The sequence below is a fragment of the Myripristis murdjan genome, chromosome 18 (genome assembly GCF_902150065.1).
Source record: "Myripristis murdjan chromosome 18, fMyrMur1.1, whole genome shotgun sequence".
NCBI classification, from domain to species: Eukaryota; Metazoa; Chordata; class Actinopteri; order Holocentriformes; family Holocentridae; genus Myripristis; species Myripristis murdjan.
In genome coordinates, this window is record NC_043997.1 from 25,494,531 (window position 1) to 25,517,742 (window position 23,212).

General features: G+C 39.5%; 1 protein-coding gene across 1 annotated transcript; it reads right to left on the reverse strand.

Moving 5' to 3' along the window:
• Positions 1–1,399: 1,399 nt before the first annotated feature.
• LOC115376330 (interleukin-13 receptor subunit alpha-2-like) lies at positions 1,400–22,869 on the reverse strand. The gene is made up of 10 exons (XM_030075828.1): positions 22,704–22,869; positions 22,082–22,212; positions 15,122–15,272; positions 7,917–8,019; positions 6,454–6,638; positions 5,910–6,046; positions 5,691–5,823; positions 2,005–2,095; positions 1,803–1,887; positions 1,400–1,709 (listed from the first exon to the last, which is right to left on the reverse strand). The coding sequence occupies exons 1-10, from the start codon at positions 22,777–22,779 to the stop codon at positions 1,614–1,616; spliced, it is 1,188 nt and encodes a 395-aa protein (XP_029931688.1). The 5' UTR covers positions 22,780–22,869; the 3' UTR covers positions 1,400–1,613.
• Positions 22,870–23,212: the final 343 nt, after the last annotated feature.

A 23,212-nucleotide genomic window follows, 5' to 3' on the forward strand; every position in this document is an offset into this window, starting at 1 on the left:
TGACATTTTAGTCGTTAACATTAAAAAACATTTTGGTAGTAAAATAAGAGTAAATTCCCAAAAATTAAATTACTTTTTCTTGTTTATGTTTATCTTTAATGTCTATTAAAGGGGGGAGGGGGGGGGGGGGGATGTGGAGATGGCCACATACTTTTGTTTATACACTATATATGAAGTATTGGGTCAACCAATTGCTGTGGTTCCTAAATGCCTCCACTTTGCAATAATACTACTTACAGCTGAAGAAACTTCTCCAGCTGACTTGTTGCAGCGGTGGCATCCTGTTACATTCCTGTTACAGCACCATGCTGGAACTCAGTGAGCTCTTTAGAACGAGCCATTCTTTCACTAATGTCTGTAAAGGCAGACTGCATGGCTAGCTGATTAAGATGTGTGGCCCAATACTTTGTTCATAGTGTAGGCTATCTATCTGTCTATCTATATATCTAAATATCTATCTATCTGTGTATATATCTATTTATCTATCTATCCATGTATGTATATAAATGAATATAGATAGATAGATAGATAAACACATAGATATATACATAGATAGATACTCTACATATTATATATAACACTATGTGTGTGTGTGTGTGTGTGTAGATAGACTTTAGCGTTTGTTCAGCAAAGCTTGTGCAAATCAACAGGTCTACAAACAGTTTCTGACGCATCACATCCAGTACAATACATTCCAAACAATTTATTGTATTACAACATCAACCAGTTTCGACTGACTTACAGACATACACCATGGGACAGTTACTAACAAATGAGAAGGGGTGAAGTTTTCCATCCTTTTGTTGTTGTTGTTGGTGTGAAAGTCTCACAGCTCCGATGTTGGTGACTCTCAGGTTGTAGCTTCAATTAGAGGACAGTCTTGTCCTGCACACAGTTCTTGAAGGAAACCAGGGAGCTTAACTTACTCTGGAAAATGATATCCGAAAATGAGAGATGTTCAATCAACATCCCTCGTTATCCCTCACATTCACAGAGGAGAAAGTGTTCGCTGCAAGACACTGCTTATCTCCGTGAAAAGCAAATGACACAAGCAGTTTTTCCTCATATGGGGGCTAAGCATCTGTAAGGGTCAAAAGAACTACAGCAGGTCATCACTGTCCTGTAGAGTCTGTCGCCTCCAATTTTCCAAGTGTGAAAAACTGGCCAAGGCCTCGCACTTCCTCAAAGTCCATTCAAAAGAGAAAGAGTAACTGGAGGTTCTTTCCCAGCCGATTCTTTAATTGCTAGCTGCCAGCTGGCTGTCACAATCAGAGAAGTCAGTAGCTAGTCCCATATCTACTGACAGGACTCACACTATGCCAAGGAAGCGGAGAGCCCGTTTGCCACCCACCCCCAAACCCTCAGCAGTATCTGCACAGTATAGCCCGGAAAAACTCTGGAAATACAGCATTTCAGGTTCCAAAAGTGCCCAGCCTTCTTTTCTTTTTTTTTTTTGAAGTGGCTCCATGGATTCAGGACTCAGTTCACAGTCCTCAGCAGCGCTGCTCCACTTCCACCTTCAGGAATAAGTGTTGAAATTGTCACTCTTACTCAGGCAGGATGGTGGGAGGGCTGTGGCATCGACAGCATTGCTAAACATCAGTTCATGTCTGTCAGGAGTTTTGCTGAGGGGGGGCAGCCTCGGCCACAAGCGCAATGTTGCAGGACTCCACGACTTCTGGCACGGGGATGTACAGATTCTTTGTCGTCTGCAAGAAGGAACACACATGAGGAAGCGTGCAATGTGCATTTACTCAAAAGGGTGAGAGAAGAGAGTACAGACATTGCTTGTAAAGATTTACCTTCGGTTCCCTGCTTCTGTTCATCATCATTTCCTTGAATATCACCGATGGATCTGGCACAATGGGGCAAATAATGGCTCGGTGCCTACAGACGGAAACCAAAATCATGTCACTCACAGGGAGCAGCAGGCAGTTAAGTGTTCCAAGATACAGAGGGATTCCCACTCCATTACATGGCCGTCATTATATGGTTTTTACTTACCTCCTCAAGCAATAGCAGGACAAGATGACACAGATGGAGAGAATGGCCGGAATAAGAATAATCGCCACAGTTAGTGACCAGTCATCCACACCTATGGGAAAACAGGAAATGTTTCTTTTTGGGTGTGTGTATATAACCGGTTGTGTATTGTTTTGTTTTTTTCCCCATTTGCTTTCATTATTGAGGAGACATCACAACAAAATCACGTACACTGCATAGCACATCTACATCTATTCAAGGTAATCGCATATGCATTAGAAATGTGCATCCACTTGCATTTACATAGAGAATGAAACATATATATGCAATAAATGGAATGAAACAAACAAAATAAATGATGTGAATAATACATAAAAGGAAGCCAGGATAAGGACATTAGTGTGCTCTGGCCTTACCAAACTTTCATAAAAGACACATTCAATGGCAATCAGTTTTATTAAATACAAAATGATCATAAATACTTTTACAACCTCCTTTTAAACCTCCTATGGTCCAGATTGGGACTTTACTCGCCCCCTCCCATATGTCTTTTGACCACTTCCCTTCCCACCCCAGCAACCTGAGTTCTTTGTCCTTTTAAACTATTCCAAATTCCAAATTCAAAGTGCCTCGGCAATTTTCCTTAAAGCCACATGAGACAAGATTTTTATGTAAAATTATTCATGCCATATAAGACCTAGGCATTCAACATAGGAACCTAAATGCCAAACTGGGTCTGCAATAAGAGACCGTATCACGTTCCCACAAACTGAGATGATATTTGTCCCAGTAAAAACTCGATAATAAGCAAAAATTGTAAATGAAAAAATCTTCTTCTGAACATGGGTGGCAACATGGCATCAGGGCACTGCTTATAAATTCTCATGGTTCAACTGAATCAACTTACTAGAACTAAAGAAAATACAATAAATTGAGATGGTAGGACTTTTTCTTGATATTTGTCTTAAACTACAATGAAAATATGTGGGAAAACAATTAAAGTTACCATTTTCACCAGGCACATAAAAAACACATATTATGCCTGTTTACTTGTGATTTTTGCATAATATGACAAGTGTCTAATACTAAGGTGCAATGACACAAACCACAGATACTGATCTTTGTAAATCACTTAATCTAGAAAGCAAGGCTGTGAGACGTAGGAGTGCTGCAGCACCCTCTGTTGGTGAGATGATGCCCTGCAAGCCAGCGGCCTGGAGCCTGCAGAGCTCCAAAGGGAAATCCCTTGGCATACTTGAATGTGCAAATGTGCTCAAGAACACGCAGTGACACTAAGAGATGATGAAATTGTGGAACAGATAATCCACAAAGTTGAAATATTTGTCTCGCAAACTGGCCAGAGCCAGAGGCAGCGGTGCACAACACAGCGACAGTGATTTGGTGGCACAGGTTTTATGCGGCTGTTGATCTGGTGTGAGCAGAGCTGAAGAGCTTTGGTCACGAGAGTAGCAACACTTGGAGCAAACCGAGGGAGGGCAATCACGGTGGCAGCAGTGGGCCTTGTTAAAATACTTTGCATGCATGGAGATGTTCTTACGCGCTGTGCACAACCGACTTTTAGACATGCTGAAATGTGTGTGTTTGGATATGGACCGTTCTGCTGTGCACAATGGAACCTGGTAGTTGTAAGATTATGGCAGACATTTGATTCATATTATAGTAAGTCATATGAGAATGTGCCATTATGTATGGAAGTTTCACAAAAAGTATTCGATCAAACTTGTGAACTAAAGAGCCATCTAAAAAATATGTTTTGAAATGTACATTTTGTTTTACATATACAGTCTTATGCAAAAGGCTATGGCTGATGTGATATTGTTATAATATAAAAAGACGAAGAGGCATGCCAGACCCCATAACAGAAAAAGCTGGGAGTGCCCCCTTAGATTTATCTCCAGTACCCCTGACTTAAATCATCTCCCCATGGCCCTGCTAGTAAGTCTTATTTTTCTCAAGTTAATTTCAATAGTTTGCAATGTAAAGCAACACTTCTCTAGAATCAAGTGTCATTTTCTTGATACTAATTGAGAAAATTTAAAAATAAAAATAAGATTTTAATACTGGACATGAGGCTAGGTGCCTGGCGAAAATACACTACTCACAAAAAGTTAGGGATATTCGGCTTTTGGGTGAAATTTCAGGATGAACCTAAAATGCATTATAACCTTTACAGGTGAACTTGTAAACTTTTGAATGCACATGTCCAACTGTTCAGTGTTTCAGTACTTTTTGCACAAGTTGCTGTTCTCTAACAAGGAGCTTAACGGCAAAATTCACATCAGGTGTTTGATCCATGAATGAACCAATAAATTTCCTGGTTCAATTAGAATTGGTATTTAAACAGTCCTCCTCATCATGCTGTTCACATTTTGACATCATGAGACCAAGACGACACCTAACAATTGATCAGCAGCACCTCGCCATTGCGAGGCTTCAAACAGGATGTTCTCAGACGGAAGTGGCCACTGAGCTTAGAGTGTCACAGAGTGTCATCAGCAGGTTGCAACAGAGATACAGAGAGACTGGAAGAGTCACAGAAAGGCATAGAAGTGGACGTCCTTTGGCCCCATCCCACACTGATGACCGCTTCATTGTGAACAGTGCACTGCGGAACCGGATGATGAATGCCACACAAGTCCAGGCACATTTAAGGGAGGTGAGAGGCACCCAAGTGTCACGTCAGACCATTCGAAACCGTTTACATCAGCATGGTCTGCGTGCTAGACGACCTGCAAGGGTACCTGACCACACCACCAGGCACAGGTGTCATCGTCTTGCATGGGCCAGGGAGCATTTACGCTGGACGAGGGACCAGTGGGCCTCAGTGCTGTTCTCTGATGAAAGCCGATTCATGTTGAGCAGAAATGATGGCCGCCAACGATGTTGGAGACATCAAGGAGAGCACTATGCATCAGCCACTGTTGTCACCAGACGAGCCTTTGGTGGTGGTGGTGTTACTGTGTGGGCAGGTGTGTCTAGTCAGTACAGAACTGCCCTACACTTTGTGAATGGTACAGTGACAAGCCCATACTACCTGAATAACATCATTAATCCAGTCATTGTGCCCCTGCATGAACAACACAGGCCTAATTTCATCTTCATGGACGACAATGCTCCAGCTCATCGAGGTCGTATCATTAGGGAACGGCTGCTGGAGACTGGGGTACCTCAGATGGAGTGGCCTGCACTTTCTCCAGACCTGAATCCCATAGAAAACCTATGGGATCAGCTGAGTGGCCGTGTAGAGGCTGGAGCTCTGTACCCCAGAACCTCAATGTCCTGAGGGCCGCCCTTCAAGAAGAGTGGGATGCCATGCCTCAGCAGACAATAAGTCGATTTGTGAACAGCATGAGACGTCGTTGTCAAGCTGTAATTGATGCTCAAGGGCACATGACAAGTTATTGACACTGACATTTTTTGTTGTGGTATACCCACCACTGTTGTTGGCTTTTGTTTCAAGAAATTGTTTGAGATGAGGAAATCACCAGTGTACGCTTCTACTTAAATGCCCTACTTTCATGATATAATATCACTGTAGTGTGAACTTTTTACATTTTCCATAAATTTCACCCGAAAGCCAAATATCCCTAACTTTTTGTGAGTAGTGTACTTGTTATTTTCCAGTGCAGGAAAACAACATATGGACTGAGAGAAGTCAATGGAAATAAAGCTGGTTGGATGGTTACCATGAGTTACAGCTTCACTTATGAGGCTCTCTCCTTTCCCATAGTCGCGTTTGATGTTTCCCATGATTTGGAAGGTGTAACGGCATCTCTTATCGTACGGCACATCGAGACTGTATCCATCCACTGTGTGGTTCTGTAAAATACCAAAAATGTACCTCAACAACTGACAACACTCCCAAAAAGAGGGGTTCACATCTTAATCGTTTAAATTCAACGTACCTGAAGTGAACCACACTTGCTGTAGTTGATGCTGTAGCTCCAGCTGTTTTCCTTTAGTCCAACATCTGGAGCTGTCCAGCTCAGCTTGAGCTTGTCTCCTTCCTCTGTGACGGTCAGCTTCGGTGGAGGGGCTTTCACTGAGAATAAAAGACAGGGCTTTTGTTATAAAACATCAATTTTAGTGCATTACGTATGGCATTCAGTGTATTTAGTCTCAATCTCCTATGCAATGATATAAATTCACTTGTTTTCAATGTAACTTGTAAGAATGAGGTGACATTTCATCTTAATTCTAATGGATCTTAAACAATGCTTTGTTTGAAAAGTGCTAAAAGCAAGTTAAACTGCAAAGAAGAAGAGTGAAATTATCTCACCCACTTGGATGACTTTTTCATTTGAAGAAAACTATGAAATGACTTCACTGCATCACTTATTTATAGGGGCATCTTGTTTCAGTAATGCTTGAAACACAGTATACCTTTTTCATGATACCTGACAATACCTACAATGAGCCAGTAGGGGGCAATCAAACCTAAACACGAACCGTGATAAGTAGGTCTGCGTTTGAAGGTGTTCTCAACAGACAAGCCATTCAGAGTCCCTCTCAGCAGTATGCAGACATCATTGGTGAGGTGCTCTATTATTAAGCGACAGCCCCTTCTCGTTCCTTCGCTGTAAAGGTGCTCACATGCTGAGAGGGTTTTATTTTTATTTTCATTCTTACACCACCTGGAATCACAAAGACAGGGGGAGAGGTGTGGCCGCTTACTGTAAGAAGTCAGTCATTGCTTCCACTTAACTGAAGCACAAATGTTTTGTGTTCACATCCACCAAACCATGATTAACAAGCAATTGTGCAATACACCTTCGGTAATACAAGATTTTTTTTTACTGCCACAAAGCATAAACCATGATGGAACTGCGTGGGTTGTTAGGGTGGGTGTCATATTGTCTCAAATGTTACTGGCATGGGCCGTGAAAACTCACTTTCTGGTCTTGTCTTTGAATCTGCACACAAGTCGAGTTTGAGTTTGAATTCAATTTCATGGAAGGGTAGGGAGTGACTGTGCAGCTAACTGCCAAAATAAACACTTGGGTAAATGACTTGGGCATGACAGTCTGGGGAAAATGCATTATCTAGCAGGAACTGTGCGCAACAGTGCACCGTCCTCAGCCTTCAAAATGTAAGGCAAAACAGACGAGCAACTGTGAAGCCACCAATGCCAATGTAAAACATGAGCATGCACCGGTTTTAAGAAGTGTTTGTTGAGGACTACAAAAAGAGGGCTACTAAAGTAAACAAACAACTTATTGCAACACTGTCATTTCCGTGTTCAGAGTGGGTGTGCTGCACAATGGAAAAAATGTACATGCGTCATTTTTTTTTTATCCTGTGGAATCAAGTCAGTTAAGTGGCATCCATCAAAAGCCTGACTGTACATGTAGACCAAGCAGACCCACTTTCCCTTGCTTGTGCTCAGCTCTCTGCATTTCAATTTTTTGGAGGCATTATTTTTCATCTTTTCGAGCTTTTTCATGTTCCTGACATGTTCCTGACTTCAGTTAAGTCCTGCCGACTTGTGTTTGAAAATAATTTTGACCCAGGGACCATGATGTGAAAAGATATTTTGATCTGTGTTAAGTAATAAATTGTTTAGAGGCTATACATGAATGCTGACAAATTAACTGTAAGTGCTGAGATTAAAATATAATGTTAAAATATATGATTATTTTAACATTATATTTTAATCTCAGCACTTACAGTTAATGTACTGTGGAAATTAAACTATTGTGAAATTAAGCTATTCTCCATTTTTGAGGAGCCCCACTTTGAAAACTACTGCCTCAGCCATTCTGTGTGTTCATTTTCATATGACTGAGAACTTCAAGACACATGCACAATGTATGCCGAGGTTTACCAAAGCTTTTTGGTACCTCAACACCTTGTTCAGCCACTTTATGTTTGGTATTTACTACATTTTGGTGGTTGCCTCCTACAATTCTTACCCATAGAAAACCTCCAGGTCAAGAGAAGGATTTTTTGGCGTCCAGGAACAGTTCATGGCCCTTTTGGAGTAGAACAGACATTCAAAGTCTGTCACCAGTTTGCCTGTATCACAAGAACAAGAGCAGACACAGAAGGTGGTCAATACATATTCAAATTTGACTGGATCATCTTGAGGACCAACAAATCCCAGCATCCTTTTTAACATAACACAGAGCACTGATTCTTGGGAATTTGGATAAAACTGGTTTTAATTTTGAAAAAAAAAAAAAAAAAGTGAGTTAAATTACAAAATCTGAAGGTATATCATTATAGGCCAAGGTCTTGGCTGTTCAGCAATGTACCGGTGCAACCTCCTCATTTTGCATTTTTTTCATAAAATAGGTGTTTTCCCAGTTATTAGGCTACTTTGTTTTTGTCAACACCGTCATGTTTTTTTTAAAAATTTATTTGAAAAACATATTTTTGTATTAAAAGAGACTAATACTTAAATAATTCAACAGCACCAAAGAAACATATTGTAAACATATTCATTTAAAACAAATATAACTGTCTCTGACGGTGGTGACACTAATCTGACGGTGGTGACAGTCGCCTCATTACAACATACAATTCCAAAATTTATACCACTCAAGTCAATGGCTTCTTGCTTAACAACTTTATTTAACTATTTGGTACAAACAATAACAATCCTGAGCTCTGTTATAAGCATTTTTCAGACTTCAGTCATCACCGTCAGACAGAAAACCTGACGGTGGTGACGTCTGACGGTGGTGACAAAAACCTGCTCTTTCACATGATCAGCATGAGTTGTTCACATTAGCCAGCTTGTTTTCGCCCTGTTGCCACCTACATCAGACCTCTTCTTAAAAAGTATACATTTATTCCATAATGTAATCGAATATTTTTTTATACAAAAGTGACGGTGTTGACAATTTATGGTTGTGACAGTAGCAGTGTCCAAAAATATGAAGAGATTTAAGAGAAAATAGCAAACTTCCAGGAGCCTGAGTGGTCTTGAAGCATGCAGTAGAGCTGAAGGTTTGAAAAGGGCTCCTCAGGAATGTAATTGACCTTGTATTTGTAGAGTTTTTTTTTTTTTTTTTTTTTTTTTTTTTTTTTTTTTTTAATAAATATCTGACGGTGGTGACAAATATGTGGGACACATTTTGAGCAACCACAAAATAATAGTAAATATTGTTCAAAACTCATCGTTTGTAGTTTTTAATACATATTATGATGTACTCTTTCATGTGGTAAATATGTTATTCAATGAAATTATTACTTTTTGTTGTTTTAATCAAGTTGAAATGATTATCTCCTATCCAAGGACAACTGGTTTTGTAGGGCATGGGCCAACATATAATCATTAAATTAATACAAATTAAAAATAAACCTATAAAAGAACCTTACAAATGTGCAAAGGACCCCCTGATTATGCCCTTGATTCTTTTTATTCATTAAAATGTTGTAAATTTCCAGCAGAAATAGCATTTTTCTTCGTGGGACATGATTTATCCAAATTCCCAAGAATCAGTGAGAGGAATATTGAGATAGTGGGTATGGTAACAAACAACATCCTAGATGATGGTGTCCTTAGGCCTGGGCATCCAGAGTTTTTACCTCAGCACCGAATATGTCTCTCATTCAGAAAAAGTTGGCATTCTGATGAGTGGAACTTTACTTCAGCGCTTCAGCAACAGAGGAATGTAAAAAAGCGGTACACAAAAGAGTAATATGTAAGGGCTTGAGGTCCAGTAGTCCAAAAAAATTAACCACTTTCCTAGCTACTTTTCCTTGACCTTGATAGAAAATGTCATGACGAATGAATTCATAAGAAGGGATATGACTTCATTACCGAGGTTTGATTTCAAATAAAAAGGAATACAAGCTTCCAGTCACAAAAGTGAAACTAAACGGTTGTCACAGTAAGAACAGCTGCTCACACTCACCCTCCTGCCCACTCACATTTATCCAGATGTATCTTAGTATAATTGTATGAAAATTACAGTTAGATTCCTGTAAGATAGGTATAACATATACTTACACATCTACTACTGCACATACCATCATTCTCAAGTTTCAAACATGCTGAATGAAAAATTTCATCTGAAAAACATCATTGTTGCTTTAAATGCAGCTGCCGCAAATAAGCCAATCTGGTAATTGTGGGATGGCATTATCTCCTTTCCTTTGGTAAAGGATGGTCCACTATATCCTGTGCTAAAGGAGATAAGAAAGGAAGCCATTTCACTCAGTTTGGAACCTTCCTGGGCAAAAAGGACAAAACCACAGTCCACAAGGAGAGGAAGAGTGTGCGTCCATCCAAAGCCTTTTAACGAATAACAGGCTAAATATCCTGCCTCTGATAGAGTCATATGCACCATTGCTGCAGTTTCTATCAGCTGTGATCTGCGTGGCATAGCAGAACAGTGAAGAAACAGCTGGAGATTTTGTATCCTCAGTTTGTCCTGAGTGAGGGAAAAAAAAGTCCCAAAGAATCCCATTGGTGGAAAGTTTTGAAAATCACCTATATATGACCATATAATACCAAAAAACACTGTTTTTAACACACAGGTGAAAAGGGTTCAAAATTTTACTTTCAGATATCACTATAAAAAATCACAAGTTGATTACACACACAAAGACAAGAAAAAAAGTCAATTACAAGTTCTTTGAATTATTCTGTTTACACATGCATATCACACATCTGATTTGATATGCGTTAATAAGGCACTGATTCTTGGGAATTTGGATAAAACAGGTTTTAATTTTTGGGGGAAAAAAGTGTGTTAAATTACAAAATCTGAAGGTATATCATTATAGGCCAAGGTCTTGGCTGTTCAGCAATGTACCGGTGCAACCTCCTCATTTTGCATTTTTTTTGCCAATGAAACAAGCAAATTTTCACTTGTTTCAAGCAAATTTTCACATGAAACAAGAGACAATTGTCTAAAAACAAGTTACTTCTGAGGTGATCATGTCTTATTTTAAGTGTAATGAGATATTTTGACTAGAAATAAGACATTTTTGACTTGAAATAAGACAAATAATCTTGGTAAGATTTTGCATTTTTGCAGTGTGAGCAGTCTTGAAGCATGCAGTAGAGCTGAAGGTTTGAAAAGGGCTCCTCGGGAATGTAATTGACCTTGTAGTTTTTTTATTATTATTTTTTAAATAAATATCTGACAGTGGTGGCGAATATCTGGGACACATTTTGAGCAACCACAAAATAATAGTAAATATTGTTCAAAACCCATCGTTTGTAGTTTTTAATACATATTATGATGTACTCTTTCATGTGGTAAAGATATTATTCAATGAAATTATTACTTTTTGTTGTTTTAATCAAGTTGAAATGATTATCTCCTATCCGAGGACAACTGGTTTTGTAGGGCATGGGCCAACATATAATCATTAAATTAATACAAATTAAAAATAAACCTATGAAAAAACCTTACAAATGTACAAAGGACCCCCTGATTATGCCCTTGATTCTTTTTATTCATTAAAATGTTGTAAATTTCCAGCAGAAATAGCATTTTTCTTAGTGGGACATGATTTATCCAAATTCTCAAGAATCAGTCAAGGAATATGAGGAATAAATGCCAGAACAGATATTTAAACAGTGAATTAAAAAAAATTACTATATATATAGTAACCTTGAATTAAAAGGTTACTATATAACAGTGAATTAAAAGGTTACTAGCACATCTGCACATCTGACTCTGAACCAACACTGCCATAAACATTTATAGACAAACTCTGAACCCTGTCATTCTGAACAGTCAGCTATAAGCATTGTGAACCAGCTTAGGCTATGAACTGAAGAATCCCATGCATTTTACCATTACTTTTTCTCTAATTTTTACCTACTGTATTTTTTATTTTTTATTGATATTATTATTTTTTTAAGCCTCCCTGGAATGGAAGGTATGGCCTATGTATTTGGCCATTTTGCTGCTACTATTTTTCAAAGGCATTCCTGCTGTACTGAACAGACCTGAAGAACTGGCCTCACTGGCAGTGCTGTCATGGCAAAAATGACCCCACTGTTCCTGGAACAAATGACAAAGTGTGTAAACAAGGAAGTCTCTCTCTATGCTGTTTATAGGTATACCATTAAAAAAAGAATTCAAATACTATTTAAACAAATGGAAAAAAAAAGGTGTCAAACACTTGTCATTTAAATATGATATTCAGATTCAGGGATGCTGCTCTCAGAGGACACACTTTCATTTGTCTCTGATTTTTTAGCATTTTATAGACTTCTGGATCATAAAATAGATTTGTCCATGGCCAATGATGTTTTCACTAATTCCTACAATTTTTTTTAGGACATTTGGACACTTGTTTATGAAAAAAAAAAATCTCATACCTTTTTAATAACCTGAACATGATCAGTGTAATTTTGAGGCAACATTGGTAAAAACTTTGGCAGAATGTTGAGCTGTGTAGTTAAAACCCGCGTGGGCTGCTAATCCACAATATTGTATTTCTACACACCAGCTCTAACCAGCTATTTTTCATGCCTCAGCAGCAAGCTAGAATGATTCTTGTCATGAATTCATTGGGTAAGGCCGCTCACAGAATAGCCGAAATGCGTTTTTAATATTTCAGTTGGAAAGCGGCAGCAGAGTTCAGTGGATCTAGTCCTATTTAGTAGAGAAACATGCAGATAAAAAAGTCCAAGTTTTGAAAAATCACAGACTGTGATGGATGATTATTTGAAAACCCCATGGATGTACTAAGAAAATATACAAGAATCCCGAATTCCATATTTGGGCAAAGTTTCGTGGTCAGCATCACCATTTCTGAGACCAATTCCTGGTAGCACAGTCTGACACTCCTTGATCAAATAACATGACTTTCCCAGAATGTTAAGGAAATGGAGAAAATCAAACACCAGATGTCCCAAAAGATGTGATTTCTCAGACACACCAGCATGCTATTCCCCTCAGAGCAAGCTTTATTAAATTGAAATCCTCCTCATCCTGTCCCCTGGACTTAAGTTCCACTGAATTCTTCTTGGTGTAGTCAGCCTACACGTAGAAGAACAATAAATCATTCACTGGCCCTGTGTCTTGCATCTTCAAACATGCCTTAGCCCAGCCTGTCCTCAAGAAAACAAATCTGAGTCATTTTGATCTCAGTTGAAGCCTCTTCCCCTGCCCTTTTAGTTAAGGTTCTTGAAAGGGTTTCTTTAAAAATACAGGCGTTCCCCATAGAGCAATACTTAGCCCCTTGTTTTTCTTCAACACAGTTCCGATGGGGAAACTTGGTTTGGCACAAACCACAGCCAGACAGTCCCAACAGCAGGCATGCATGAAAACAATCAACAGACAGAAAACAGCTAAATTGAATAAATGTGGGAGTTAGAACAAGTAAATAATATTAAAAGTTGATGAGAGTTAATAAAGAAGGCCACGGCTGCTGGTTGCCTGTAAAGCCCAGTTCAAATCATTCATAGAAAAAATATAATGTACACATTCAGTGTTTCTGCCTGGGATTCATTCATAAACCATGGCAACTCAACTTAATTCCTTTTAAGGGAAAACATGGAATTACTGATGATGATTTCTCATGATGATGTGTATTTTATCATCATCACTGAGTGTAGAAAACACCACGAAACTTCAAGGATCTCAAGTCTTTAAGTCTTTTCTGTGTGGATAGACCCAGAAATTAGTGAGTGACTAGTAAAAAGTTTTCAAGAAAATGAAAAGAAAATGACAAGAATTATACCCCAAAAATGTACATACATACATCAGTCAGTCAGTAAATCTATCCATTTATCTATGGAAAATAACAAGAAATGTATTTTAAAAAAAAAATACAAGAAATCTATATGTAATTATTATAAATATATATTTAAAACGAAATTACAAGAAAATTGTGGTAAAATTACCAGAAAAACAACTGTCAAAGAAAAGAGGAACTTTACCCAAAAATTCTCCACAAAAGAAATAGAGACACTGTGAGAATAAATAAAGTCAATTTCAAGATTTGGGGGGTAATTTTACAGTGCCTTTCTTATAATTTCATTGAAAATATGTGATTATAATAATTATTAATATACATTTCTGATTTTTTTTTCCTTTTTTTCCCAGCAATTAGTCACACTTTGAATATTGCAACCCCTTTTAATTTGTTTCTAAACAAGAATCTGCAACTGGTGCAAACCACTACAGCCAGAATTTTATCACATTGGTCAGTTTGGTTTTGTCTCTCTGAGGCACACTGTAACTTCATTTTGAAGAGTTAGAAATATTTGGAAAAGACAACTGACATCAAGCACCAGGTACTGCATGTTATAGCTCTTGGTAAAGCCCGGCTGAGGTATTAGCCTGGTCACTATATTGATAGCGATCTATAGCAACCCATGAAAACACATCAATCAGGCTATTACCTTATTTTGAATCAGGCAACAGTTGGGTTATTTGGCCCATGCAAATATAGTCCTTGACTGTTTTAAATCAAGACTCATAATTTATCTTCACTCTAGCTTTTTATTAACACTCCTAATTTTATCATTTTTACCGTGATGTCTTAACTTTGTTCTATTGTGATTTCTTTTTTTGATGCCTTAGTTTGTGTTGTTTTGATAACAGTGTACAGTGCTGTGGTCAATGCAAGTCATTTTTAAGTCACTTTTAAATGTGCATTATAAATACAGTTGACTTGACTGGATTTGAGTGTGAGAGCTGCTCTTCTGTCACTAACCAGGATCCCATCACTATCTCACTTGTTGACAACCCTTCAAAACCTCAACCTTATTCCAGATGAAAGAGATGTGCAACAACTTCATATTTTAATTTTCACTAAATTACATGGACAGTAGCATCCTAGCATCCTTGATTGACCAATAGCAGTACTACCATAAGACAGCATGTCTGTATCAGACACAGAGGAGTGCCAATATCAGTTTTCTCAGTTCTAAAACCTGATTTCCCAAGCCTTGTGTAACAGGCAAGCAAGCCATATAATTTTGTTTTCTGCTTTTTTTCTTGTCTAATATACAAAAATATTGTCACCAGTGAAAAAAAAAAAAAACAAATGCCTGAGGTATATTGTTCGGTAAAAGTCAGGGATTGGATAAAAATTTTGAAAGCGCCAACACTGAAGCACTTTGACTTGGTGCCTGTAGTGGTATAAACTGGTACCGGTGCATTCAAGGTTTAATATCAGAATTTAGTTGACTCCTCACCTTTTGGATCAATGGTGATGTTCAAAGGTGTGCTCGATTCACAAGATGACTTTTCCTCCTTGGCGACAGTTTTCACAGTGAACGTCAAACCATCAGAACCCATGTTCTCTGTGGTGACACAGGTGTTGTAAAAATTGTCTGCCATCTTCTCCTGCAGGTGGAGAAAAACAGTTGCAGCTCATGATGTGGCACAGGTTCACTCAAACCAACAAGATGCAAAGAATAGTCAGGATCACTTGGAAAACAAGAGGAATCCAGCCACACCTGTAAATAAAAACTGGTTTGGCTGATGAAGGCCACACGCCAGAACATTTTCATCTACAGGTGTGGCTGGAATCCTCTTGTTTTTCAGGTGGAGAAATACAACACAGGGTTTGATTACTACGCTGACAGGTAGTGAAATATTCCTCTCCTTCCTGCACTTCCTGATAGCAACAGCAGTCCAAACTCTCACTGTGGTTGTGTCACTTGCAAAGAATCAACAAACAACAGAACTTTAAGATCACTTTCTGATACGATCTGTTCTTCTCTCCGTTCAGTTGGGCTCTCACGGCACCTCCTTCCCTCTCTACCAGCACCCAGCATGAGTGTTTTATTTTCAATAAATCAACAAGACCAACTCATAATGACCGCTCCAAATGAACACTATTAGTGTGACTAAGAGAATTGCTATTTTTATTTATTCATGTTGCATGGATAGATTACTAAATACGGTATGAGTTCCACAAGTCTCACTTTGGCAGACACTGAGTGAGTGATTCAAGTCATTTGTTCATTTGCTGCAATGACTGAACAAATCTTTTTAAGGAGCTGATTCTAAAGATTCAGTAGACTGAAAAGAACTGCTTTGCCCATCACGGCGCCAGATGTTGCTGCCACTAATAATAAAATCAGTGAGACAGCCACGGAAAACCCCACAATAGACCACTGAACCTCTGCAGTTTGATCTTTAATAGGGCAGAGACAAAACAATATAACAAAACACAGTTTAGATGATACAGACTCATGTTTTTGCCCAATGTGCACATCAGCTGTCCTTGTTACTGGTTTCAAAACATCAGGAGTCTGTCCAGCAGCTGCATGAAACTTAGTGTGAAGCCAAAATGTAGCTAAACAGTTCCAGTGTTTAAATGTTTAAAATGTAGGCCTACAACCCAATATATCAAATATGAGTTCGCAATGGACATACTTCTCATAATTCTGACAACTTGCTGGTACACTAACCTATTAAAGCCCCCTCCCCCTTATTATGTGTTTTTCTTATGTTTATGTCTCCAAAACTCTCTAACCTTGACTGTATTGACTTGTATGTGTATGTAACTCTGAGATTCAGACTCATCCTGAACTGCTGGTCTTGTTTTGTTTAAAAAAAAAAAACAGACTTGAAATGTTACAATATTAGTGTAATTAAGAAGAAAATCATATTTTTCATGGTTAGAGTATGGAATATGACACGTCTTGTGAACAGAGCTCTGGTTATGAGCAGGCAGGGCGGTGGATGAGGAAATTCCAAGATCTGCGCAAGCTTCAAAGTTACACTGTATTCATTATTAGTCATTTTAAGGAAGTTTATTAGTCATTATTATCAGTCATTTTAAGGCAGGTATATGAGATTTTTTTTTTCATGGAAAACCTCTAAATATAAAAGTGATGAAGAGAGATTATTTTAGGGGCTTAATAAATGACTGGAGGGGTTCTTTTTTTTTTTTTTTTTACTTTGGGCCGCATTGTCATCATGCTGATCTATTCCAGAGCTCCTCCATCCAGTTCCAGCCAGTCTTCAGCATTTGCCAAGCAGTCTCCAGTGCCTCAGGCTGCAGCATCCTGTTCACTGTCTGTTGTGTCTCTCCAGTCTGCACTCTGGGCTGCTGACCTGCAGCTTGCTTGCCACCAGTATATCCGCCTTTAGCCTGCTCCTTTGCAGTATGCTAGGCACCAGCAGCCTCGCTATCAGCCCATCAGCCCCCAGCAGCCAGTCTAACATGCAGTCTCCAAGCCAGTGACATTTCATCAACCAAGTCCTGAACTCCAGCTTCCAGTGTCACCTCAACATTATTATTCATTATTCATTAGTCTTCTTGCACTTTGGGGGGTGTAGAGCCAACCAGATGTACCAGTCTTCTCCAGCCTAGTCTGTCCTGGGCAAGGTGTCAGGCTTCTTCATATTACATTCACATTACAGGCCCCCAGATCCTGAGCCACAGTGCCAAACCAGCGGGTAAGGGGGGCGCCTCTAGGATGTCTCCAGCTGGCTTGGCGGGAGTCAAATCCAGGATGGCACGTGTTGGATGATCCGGGGGTAGGACACGTCGGACACGTCGCTGGCAGGCAGGTGACATGTCCAAACCAACGCACTCTTCGCATTGCTGCAAGTCGAGATGCAGGGAGTTGTTGTGTCCGCTCTTGGATCTCCATGTTGGTGACATGATGGAACCATTCCACTCCCTTGATCCTCTGGAGGGCTCTGATATTGAAGCCGCCCAGCCTGGCCGCCAAGGTGTTGTTCAGGGGCCAGGTTTCAGCCCCATACAGGAGGACTGGTATAATAGACGCACTGTATACCCGGAGCTTGGTCTCTCCAGAGACATCTCGGTGTTGCCACAAAGGTCTCCAGATGGACTGCAGGATTGAGGCTGCGAGGGCTCTGCGTCTGTCAACCTCTGTTTCAAGTCACAGGTTGTGGATACTGTGAATCCAAGGTATTTGAAAGAAGGGACAAAATGGACTGGGGTATCATCAAACTGAAAGGGTGATGGGTTGGGACCGTCGCCTATGTGCATAAGTTCGAAACAGCCCTGTCGCACGCTGCTATTGATGTGGAACCAGTCAGAGTCCCTTCTGTTCACACGCACACAGCTTTGATTTTTGGGTGGGATTTTGGGTGGGACTCGAATTGATGTCAGGATTTTCCAGAGTGATCCATGATCCACTGTGTCAATGGCAGCTTTGAGGTCGATGAAAGTGATGTAAAGGTGCCGGTACCTCCGGAATTCTCTGGCCTTTTCGATGAGCAGGCGAAGGGCTGAGCGGCGCCTGCTTCTGGTGGCAGGTAGTGCTCTGGATAGTAAGATGTGGGTGAAGAGTTTGCCAGGGATGGAGAGTAGTGTGATACCCCTGTGGTTACTGCAGGTCAGTTGGTCTCTCTTCCGTTTTACAGAAGGGAAGGATGATGCCCCGTCCCCAGTCCACAGGTAGTGTCTCATGGACCCATACATAATTAATTATCTGTGTGAGCCAGAGAATGATGTTATCCCCCCCGGACTTCAGGATCTCAGCAGTGATGCCACAGATACCGGGGGCTTTGCCATTCTTGAGTTTTTGTAGAGCGGCCTTTACCTCTGCTGCTGTTACGGGGGAAGTGATGCAGTCTGGGTTAAGGGTGGGGGTGGCAGTGTTGGGGGTTTGGTTTTCGGGCATGGGGAGATGGTTGAGGAGCTGACTGAGTGCTCCCTCCAGAAGTCAATACAGTCCTTTTCATTAGAGAGGACATTGTTGGTGCTGTCCTTGATCAGGAAGGAGCATTGCCTGGGGCCAGATTTTGCTTGGCGGAGGAGGCTGTACAGTTGCCGAGGGTAGTTGCCTGATCACTCCAGAATTTCTCTCTGTCGCCTCGGATGGCCATGGTTCGACGGCAGTTGAGGCGGCGGTAGTGGTCTACATCCCCACGGAGAACCCCACAGAGACTTGAAATGTCAGTTGCCATCCTGGCCTCCTGTGTCCCATGACCACAGTTCTTTATAGGGTTAGATTGTTAAGGAGCGCTTTAAAGAGCCATAAAACAGTTCTTTGAGGGCCCAACAATGGTTCTTCAAAGAATAAAGAAAAAGGAAACATAAAAGTGCCAACTGTAACAGAAAATAGTTCTTCGTATTGGTGCTTAAGAGAACTGTATCTGATTCCACCAAGAACCTGTAGACCTGTTCTGCAGAGATTGGTTTCTTAGATCGTTCTTCAACAAAGACCCATCCAAAGACCCCCCACCTCAAAGAGGAGCTGGTGCCGTACCGTTCTTGTGCAACGTTATTATAGTTAAATCAAGGTGTAAACAAAACTAATTAAAATGAAATAAAAAATATACAGAAAATGTCTTTAGTTTTCACACTTCAACAATTGGTCAAATTTATCAACGCAACAAGCATGAAGAGGCATTGGTGTTGATGTTTTTGAGACCAACAAATTTACATGACTGTGAGTCAACTGCCTTCACAATGTGTTTAATTATCATGACTATTCTAAACGTCTTAAAGCTTGCCCCAGACAAACACCTCCCATTTTATAATGAAAAAAGAACAAACTAATACTGAAACTAATAAAAAAAATTAAATTAACTAAATTAATTTAACTAAGTCAATTAATTTAAACAATAAAACTAAACTGAAATGAGCAAATTCACTCTGTAAACTAACTGAAACTTAACTGAATTGAAAACGAAAATAAAAAACGAAGTAAAAAAAAAAAAAAACAATGAAAAATACAAAATTATAACAACTGTTTCTGTGGCACAATTTGATTGGACAAGAAGCATTCCATGAGTGCTGATATACAGTATAACAGCACTCTGATGTTTTACTAGTATGTATCACTCCTCTTTAGTGTTCAGTAAGAACTGTCAGTTGCATTAACAGCCAGGATCTACATTTTAACAAACTTTGCACCACGGTGGCGCAAAGATGGACATTTTTCTAAAAATACAGTCAGTTAAATCGTGCAAGCGACCAAATTACAGCCATGTTGATACACAGAATAACAGCACTCCCTCTCATGTGATATTGCCCACATTAACTCTAAAGATTTTTTTTTTTTTTTTCAAAATAGTGCTTGGTTCAATGTAGAACTCCTGTTTTTGTTTTTTTTTTTTCAAACGAGGGACAATCCACTAAATAAAGTCGCTCTTAAGTAGTTGAGGATTCTTTCATGGAACTTTTGGAGAACCATTTCAGAGCCATTATTTGTCTGTGTGTAAGAGGCCAGAATACAGAGTAAGATCAGACAAAGACACATACCCACCAAACCAGTCAGACTATATTTCTTGGTCAGAAAATCTAGCCACTAATCCACTGTGACAACGAGGATCTATTACGGAGTACTGTAAATCTCTACGAAGTGTCTTCCCTCCAGGGAGCCTATTCCTGCTTTTATCTAAACAGGATATTGAGCATCGGTTTCTATTTGAGTAAATATTGCCACACATGCTCCAGGAACACTCTGGTAAATGGTTATCCTATTATGTCAAAGCATGAAATGGTTTAATATTTTCCATAACAGTGGCTGAAAGCTACAAGGACACTGAAATCAATGTCTTGTAGCATCCAAGCAACAAGACCTAACACAACACAGAGCTTTCACACAGACCTAGTCCCTTTTTGACCTGGAAAACACTTCCTTAATACAAGACAAACAAAATGGCATTTACCTAGGATTGTTTGTCTCACAATTATTAAATCATTAGTAACTATTTTATTTCATCAAACTGTTGTTAGTAATAGTTTTCTTTATTTGTGTTAAACTGGTTTAACACCCAATATAGTTCAACATTTTATATCATATGATCCTCAAGACTTCCACTTTATTTGTCATTATGGGTTTGGGATAGGATTTTCCTTCTTTTTTTTTTTTTTTTTTTACATGCCTTTATTCTGAAGAGCTAAACAAGATCTTCTGTGAATTTTATGGAGCTTTAATTTCTATAATAAAGAGAATGAAATGCCTCAGCGCAGTCAGCACCACGGACAGTACCTGTAAGATTTTCCACGGAGATGTGCGGCTATAACTTTGTTCATGATAATTAATGTGTTAATGTTATCCGTTATTAATTAGCCTATTAATCGTTATTCATTTGTTTTGTCTTTATGAATAGCCTAGGCCATTGATTTGTCAATTTGTTTGCATCTGTACATTGAAACGAACATTTAATAAATCAACACATCTGTGAAAACTGTCGTCTTTATTTCAGAGGTAAACTGATAATAGCCTGAAAAGGTGATTAGCAAAAGCCCCCGAAAGGTGGGGTTGAAATCATATAACTCTGCTCAGCCTTAATGTTACTGGTTACTTTTGTTACTTTTGCTGCTTAGCCACATTAACTGGAGCTGACGTTAAATTGGAGTGACACACCGCCAGCTGAAATAAAACATCTGCCGGTGAGTTTCTGAAAAGACAGATGTTTGCTCTGGCGCTGACACTGGAAAGCAGTAGCCTATATTTAAATATAACTGTTAATATAAGTTGGTTTTAGATAAAGATCAGCTGTGCTGCTGAGTTGCTGTCACAGCACCTGTTAGATTAAAAATGACTGAGAAGTCGGCAGAAGAATAGGCTAACTATCAGTCCATGAAAAAAATATTTTTTTTCCCCCAGTGGATATTCTAGTTACAACATGATTGAGCTTGCAAAGCAGTTTTGTGTAGTTATGTGTGGTATTTATTCAGTTTTGGGAAATCAGGATGTCTAAACATGAAGTTGGCTGGATGAAGGACTAGTTAACGTCAGATCTCTATTTCCACTGAAATGGAGAGAATACTAGCAAAAACTTTTATATTTTGAGAGCAAAATGCCCACAGTATGAATACATTTTGATTATACATTTCATTTTGTTGGTAATAGTTGTATACTCGCAATATTACACTCAAGGGTGTGCTTGACCGTCATTATTGTCACTTCAATGATGCGGCCAGGAACGGCTTAAGTAAAAAATTACTGTAGAAACTACAGCAATTCGTTACAGTGAGTTGATAAAAAAAAAAATGCACAGAACACATTATCACACAGCTTATCAAATAAATAATGATAATAATGACAATATAAAACAACAACAATAACAACAACAATAATAACAACAACAGGCCTACTACTATATTACTAATAATAATCGATTAGTTATGATTGTTATAATAGTTATTGTTGTTGTTGTTATTACTATTCCTTTTTCTTAGATCCACACTTGATGTTTCGCTGCCTTACCGTCTCCAGTGAACTATGCACTTCATACTTGAACGGACAGACCCCCGTCAGATTCGGCGTATCCCAATACAGGCGAAGATTAAACGGGTTGTTCCACCTGTATGACAGCTGCCTTGGTGGAGGAAGACGATCTGGGAAGGAAGGAAAGAAAGAAAGAAAGAAAGAAAGAAAGAAAGAAAGAAAGAAAGAAAGAGATAGGATTTCTAGTTACCTGACCTACCCGTATCTACTGGGAAGCCATAGTGTGTACAGTGGTAATGACTGGATAATGACGTCTCAAATGGCCTACTTTAATTAGCCTATATTCAGATCGGACTGTGTATTCTCACATAGTATCTTCTATTATATTCTATTATATTCTATTATATCTTCTGGTATATTGTATGTATCAAAGTCATACAGTTATTTATAGTATTATTATTGTGGGCTGTAGTATCATTGTTAAACGTGCTATAGTTTTCATGTAGTATCCTTTGTTGTAGAACAGTAGTCTCCTCGGGGACTTGTTTCCTTTCTTAAGAGGATCATCAGCCTTTCCTTTCCGCTATGATACAGTCTTATTGTTTCATAGGGGAATAGCTTATTTGTTTTCATGAGGATAATGAGGAAGAAAAGCTTTTACCTGCCCCACACTGGACGGCCACCATCAGGACCGTGCATGTCACAAGAGGAAAAAACTCCCGGAGTGCCAAAGTCATGTCGTCCGCAGATATTCCCTTGGGGAGCGCGCCCTGTCCTCTGTCCCGCGTCCCGTTAATCCAGCCCAGGTCCCGGGTCACCACAATGCTTTAAAGTGTAGTACAAAGTAGGCTCAGACCCAATTCACAAGTGGAAGGAAAACATAATCCCTGCGTGGGGAAAGTAATGGTTGAGTTTAATGACGGCGGGGCGAGGGCGGTGTGAGCAGCCTGGGAGCGCTGCGGTGACTGAGACTGCGGGGGCGGGACACATTGCGCTCCAGAGGGCGCTTGACGTTTTCAGGCAGTAGGAAGGCTCAGCCCTCATCCCGTCTCTCACCTCAACCTTCCTCTCTGACAGAGCCACTTTACCGTAAGCACTTGGGACACACTTCGCCCGGTGTCAGCCCATGATAATGAGAAAGTTACTCACCGGATTGATGCAGCTGTGAAA